Source organism: Rhagoletis pomonella, unplaced genomic scaffold, assembly GCF_013731165.1.
Source record: "Rhagoletis pomonella isolate Grant_MI unplaced genomic scaffold, Rhpom_1.0 Rhpom_scaffold_00006, whole genome shotgun sequence".
NCBI lineage: Eukaryota > Metazoa > Arthropoda > Insecta > Diptera > Tephritidae > Rhagoletis > Rhagoletis pomonella.
The window spans coordinates 58,684,461-58,688,114 of NW_023458560.1; the positions used below are offsets into that span (position 1 = coordinate 58,684,461).

Here is a 3,654-nt window from a genome sequence, read left to right on the forward strand (position 1 = left end):
CAATGCTGACATTATTATCGGTGTTAATGCTGGTTCCCAAGTAAACGAAATTCTCTACTTTCTCGAAATTGTAACTGTCAACAGTGACGTGGGTGCCAAGGCGCGAATGTGCTGACTGTTTGTTTGATGACAGGAGATACTTCGTCTTGTCCTCGTTTACCACCAGACCCATGCGCTTTGCTTCCCTATCCAACTTGGAAAAGGCAGAACAGACTTCGCGGTTTTTGTTACCGATGATGTCGATGTCATCGGCATAAGCCAGCAATTGCACGCTCTTGTAGTAAATTGTTCCTGAGCGGTTCAGTTCTGCAGCTCTTATTATCTTCTCCAACATCAGATTAAAGAAGTCACATGAAAGGGAGTCGCCCTGTCTGAAACCCCGTTTTGTGGCGAACGGCTCGGAGAGGTCTTTTCCAATTCTGACGGAGCTGGTGGTATTGCTCAACGTCATTTTACACAGCCGTATGAGTTTTGAGGGGATGCCAAATTCAGACATAGCGGCGTATAGGCAACTCCTTTTAGTGCTGTCAAAAGCGGCTTTAAAGTCGACAAATAGGTGGTGAGTGTCGATCCTTTTCTCGCGGGTCTTTTCCAAGATTTGGCGTATTGTGAATACCTGGTCTATGGTGGATTTGCCAGGTCTAAAGCCACACTGATAAGGCCCAATCAGTTCATTGACGGTGGGCTTCAGTCAGATAATTCTACGTTCTCTAATAACACTACAATTTGGCTACTCTCTTTGTTGGATATTGTGAATGGAGCTTTTGACATGAAGAAGTATACCAGTTGCAGGGAATTTGAATTTCGCAAACAGCATAGGCGTTGCAAAATATGTACATAAATCATAACGTGATATTTAAGTAAAATGATAAAATCAAATTACAAGCAGAAATTTCGACCTGAGTGGTCTAAGCATCCAACTTTAAAGCCATGGATTCGGCAAGACAAGGACGACGAAGGACGTGCATACTGTGTTTACTGCAAAACCTCCTTAATATCAAAATTAAGCGACTTGCTGGCTCACGCCAAGACAAAAAAACATGAAACCATGAGTGGGAACATTGTAAATCAAACTAAGCTACCATTCAAACCTGCATCGTTAAAAGCAGCGGAGCAGGAAGCTAGTTTGGCGTTATATGTAGCTCAGCATAGCTCCATTGCGCCTGTGGACCATTTAAGTGAAATGTGCAAAAAAAAATTTAGTGATGCGATTGAGATACGGCTGCATAGAACGAAGTGTACAAATATTATAAAAAATGTGTTGGCTCCGCACTTTTTTGAAGAATTAAGGACGGACATCGGCGATTCCAAGTTTAGTTTGTTACTGGACGAATCCACTGACATTAGTGTAACAAAACTTCTCGGTAAGTCGGTAAAACATTATTGTGCTAGTTGAAAATTCTAATCTAAATTTTCTTCTATGTATGTTTAGGCATTGTCATCATCTACTTCAGTAAAACGCATAACCGAATTATATCAACGTTTCTATCACTAGCAGAACTGGAAAATGCAGATTCTGGTGGTATAGTGGACTGTCTGAAAAGAATTAAAAAAGCTTAAACTAAATATTAATAAACTTATCGGAATTGGTACAGACAACGCCAACGTCATGGTTGGTCGCAACAAAAGTGTCTACACGGAATTAAAGCGAGAAATTCCATCTCTAACTTTGGTCAAATGTGTCTGCCATTCTATCCAGTTGGCAATTAATCATGCTTCTAAAGAGTGCCTTCCTCACGGCGTTGAATTTCTTATTTATGAGACTTACAACTGGTTCAGTAAAAGTTCCAGTCGCAGATTACAATACAAACAGATTTTCCAGCTAATCAACGATGAAAATGTAAATATAAGCTAACATATGTTCATATACAAGTATTAGGAAAAATACAATGCAATTATATTATATACAGGCAGGTTCTGCAATTCAGTTCCGAGTGAATTTCAAACCCTGTCAATTTGACTTCAACGCTAATTTGATTGAAATTCACTCGGAAATGAATTGCAGAACCTGCCTGATTATCTTTTTTTTCAAGGCGCCGTTAAAAATTCCAAGAGTTAGCGACACACGATGGCTTTCAATTGAAGGGACCGTATCGCGAATACTACAGCAGTGGCTGGAGATGAAGACACATTTTGGTATTACTAGCAATTCTGAAAAATGTCATAAAGCAGAAATTCTGTACGAAATGTATAAAGATGAACGAAATTATCTCTACCTTCTGTTTTTGAGGCCAATACTTGCCGAGTTACTTGCTCTTAATAATAGCTTTCAAAGTAACAATACTGACCCGACGAAATTACTTAAAGACTTTGCAGTTGTAATTAATTCTTTAAAAAGTAAAATCATTAGCCCAGATAATGATGTAGATGTAATCTCGATTGATTTTGAGCTATATATCAATAAAAGTTGCTATTTGGGATATAACTTCGAAAAGAAAATATTAGAGATGAAATCCTCCTCTGGGCTAACCGAGGAATCAGAAAAATATATAAGAACAATATGTACAAATTTTGTAGTAGTGCTTATCAACCAACTAAAACAAAGGTATAATAGTAACATGCACATATACATACGTATTAATATAAAATTATTTGAAAAATGTTATTATTGCAGGTTACCAGATAATTTCGATACGATTAAAAAAGTTAATATGTTTTCAGTGGGCAATGTTTTACGTGCATCGCATGAGGAGATAGAAGATGTTTTAAAACATTTTAATTACAGTGATGATATGATAGAAAAAATTATAATTCAGTATAATAGAATTAATTTTGTAAAATGGAATAATATAAGCAATACAATGCAATTTTGGGCAGAAGTTCAAACTTATACGGATGCAGGTGGTAACAAATTGTTTTCCGATTTGGCGGAATTTGCACTTCATTTACTTTCACTACCTTGGTCTAATGCAGACGTGGAACGATTATTCAGTCAGCTAAACTTGGTGAAAACAAAGCTACGCAACAGTATACACTTAATTACTATAAATGCTATATTAAGTATAAGGTACAATTTTTATAAACAACTCGTGTAGAAGTTTTATATTAAATAACATAAATTTCCAGATACGGTCTTAAAAGGCATAATAAGTGCTGCACAGACTATGAAATTCCAAGAAGTTATTTAAAGATGATTGGAACAAATAAGGCATACGAAAACCAGAGTATCGATTATAATAATCAGTCCGATGATAATTTATATAAAATTATAAATGAGTTGTAACCTGCCTAACTTTTGTGAAAACTGAAAGTTTAGTTAAAAAATAACGTTCGACTGAAATTTTCATACATAAGTTATATTAACTTTTTAACCGACTTCGAAATATATTTTTGTTATGTACATATGTCACCGCATAACTTTGGACCACGTTGACCGATTTCTATAATTACTTTTTTAAAGAAAAGGCGGTAACTCATATGTGGTTCCATACTTATTTGGTTTACATCCGATCATTGGATCATGAAGAAAATAATGGTACACTTAAATTTTTATATGAGAATTGAATTTTATTTTTTGCTTAAACATAACTTGTATTCTGTATTATTCGATTTCAAATTTTAATTTCAAGTAATGTTTCCAATGATTTGCTTAAAATTAAATTAATATGAACCTATTTATTCTTCGGCTTTTGTTTTGTGGAATTTAGCTTTTTC

General features: G+C 35.3%; 1 protein-coding gene across 2 annotated transcripts; it reads left to right on the forward strand.

Annotated features, from left to right (window-relative positions):
* Nucleotides 1-1,361: 1,361 nt before the first annotated feature.
* On the forward strand, nucleotides 1,362-3,288 carry LOC118741720. 2 transcript variants are annotated; one of them, XM_036473689.1, is made up of 4 exons: nucleotides 1,362-1,840; nucleotides 2,034-2,545; nucleotides 2,615-3,007; nucleotides 3,067-3,288. In XM_036473689.1, exons 1-4 carry the CDS (start codon nucleotides 1,610-1,612, stop codon nucleotides 3,221-3,223), a joined length of 1,293 nt encoding a protein of 430 aa, XP_036329582.1. In that variant the 5' UTR covers nucleotides 1,362-1,609; the 3' UTR covers nucleotides 3,224-3,288. The 2 variants fall into 2 exon arrangements, with proteins under 2 accessions (XP_036329582.1, XP_036329581.1); XM_036473688.1 differs by having other exon boundaries at nucleotides 2,034-3,007.
* Nucleotides 3,289-3,654: the final 366 nt, after the last annotated feature.

Excerpts from the sequence above, each read along its gene's own strand:
- LOC118741720 (XM_036473688.1), top strand. The coding sequence starts at position 1,610 with ATGGTTGGTCGCAACAAAAGTGTCTACACGGAATTAAAGCGAGAAATT. Across the intron at positions 1,841-2,033 it reads AGCTAATCAACGATGAAAAT|GCGCCGTTAAAAATTCCAAG; the intron begins GTAAATATAAGC and ends TTTTTTTTCAAG. Across the intron at positions 3,008-3,066 it reads AATGCTATATTAAGTATAAG|ATACGGTCTTAAAAGGCATA; the intron begins GTACAATTTTTA and ends ATAAATTTCCAG.